Genomic DNA, 1,453 nt, shown 5'->3' with positions numbered 1-1,453 from the left:
AGATAATACTGTGTCAGAATGGTATATATTTACACTTCTCATCCAACCAGGAGACACATTTTATCAGGATAGTATTTTTTTTAAGTAATAACAACTTGGAATAAAATAGGAGTAACAACTTTCTACTTCTTACCTTTTTAAAAAAAGGTAGTGAGTAGAAAGTACAGATAATTGTGTAAAAATGTAATAAGTAAAAGTAAAAATTATGCTGAAAAATAATTACTCAAGTAAAGTACAGATACTTAAGTACAGTAACAAAGTATTTGCACTTAGTTACTTTACAACTTTGATGATATGTCAAAGTTATTTTTTTAATGCCCATTATGTGTGAAATATTTAGGACAAGTCAAATGATTGAAAAAATAAAGTCTGACTGTCATAAGGTCAAAAAAGCAAAGATAAGTATAACAACCACAGAGCTACAATTAATACAGAAAAATAAGGTTAGTTGCCAAATTTTTATTTAAAGTTGGTTTTAGGTAAAGTTTTCCACAATTCCGAGGCAAGGTTCACTTAGGATGTGACAAATGGTAATCAAAGCTGAAAAGTATGTAAATAAGGAGGGAAGAAATTAGTAAAATACCAGGAAAAAAAGATAAATTTTCTTTTTTCCAACAAACATTTTGCCTAAAGTTGGACTTCTCTCTTTTTCCAGTATGACTCATTCCTATTTGAAATACAGCTGCTGCAGCTGAACTTTGTTTGCAGATGAACCTACCAGGTGGTGTCCCCAGAGGCGGTCAGGATCTCAGAATCACTGAGGAAACGGCAGCAGGACAAGTAACCTGAAGGAAACAGAATCATTAACTTCTTGTTTTTTCATCTTCTGGAACTGGAACTTTAAAACAAAAAACCCTGACCTGTGTGTGCGTCCAGCTCCCTGAGGGTCTTGGGGCTGGCAGCCTTGACGTTGTAGACCGTGCAGATGTTATCCAGACCCCCGCTGGCCACCAGGTTAGCGGAGGGGGCGAAGGCAACGCTCATCACCCAGGCCGACTTTAGAGGGACGGCTACCAGCTGAGAGGAGGAAGGTTAGCTGTTATTTTAGATTTTTACTCATCGTTGTGTTGAAAAGAAACAAACTCCAGCTAATCATTTAAGTTTTTTTCTCTTTAGAAACTTGTTTGTTTTTGGTTTTACATCTGCTGCTTGAGATTTACTGAAAGGTTTGGCAGATTTCAGATTAAAATATGTGTAATTTCAGGTAAAAATGAATCATTTTAAGTGTGATCCTACCTTATTCCCAGTAAAAGTGTCCCAGATCAGGAGCTTTCCATCCTGCGATGCACTCACCATTTGCCTTTGAAAGAGATGAAACAAACCTGATGAGGTTTTTAATGTCAGACAGAAAAACGATTTCTGTCCACAAGATGTCAGGAACAGGGGCGCCAGCAGGAGGGGGCCAGGGGGGGCCATGACCCTCCCTGAGAATAAGCTGGCCACCCTAGTGCCC

At 38.1% G+C, this 1,453-nt stretch overlaps 1 protein-coding gene across 2 annotated transcripts in view; it reads right to left on the bottom strand.

Moving 5' to 3' along the window:
- The window catches only part of gnb3b (guanine nucleotide binding protein (G protein), beta polypeptide 3b), a 7,892-nt gene that overhangs the window by 2,889 nt on the left and 3,550 nt on the right, over positions 1–1,453 (bottom strand). For both annotated transcript variants that reach the window (XM_014011326.1, XM_014011325.1), the window contains exons 4-6: positions 1,237–1,300; positions 861–1,017; positions 719–785 (exon numbers count right to left, since the gene is read on the bottom strand). In XM_014011326.1, the coding sequence (XP_013866780.1) occupies positions 719–785; positions 861–1,017; positions 1,237–1,300 (288 nt within the window). The remainder of the gene's footprint in view (positions 1–718; positions 786–860; positions 1,018–1,236; positions 1,301–1,453) is intronic.

This window comes from Austrofundulus limnaeus, unplaced genomic scaffold, assembly GCF_001266775.1.
Source record: "Austrofundulus limnaeus strain Quisiro unplaced genomic scaffold, Austrofundulus_limnaeus-1.0 Scaffold79, whole genome shotgun sequence".
Taxonomy (NCBI): Eukaryota; Metazoa; Chordata; class Actinopteri; order Cyprinodontiformes; family Rivulidae; genus Austrofundulus; species Austrofundulus limnaeus.
This window is presented reverse-complemented; position numbering and strand designations above follow the sequence as displayed.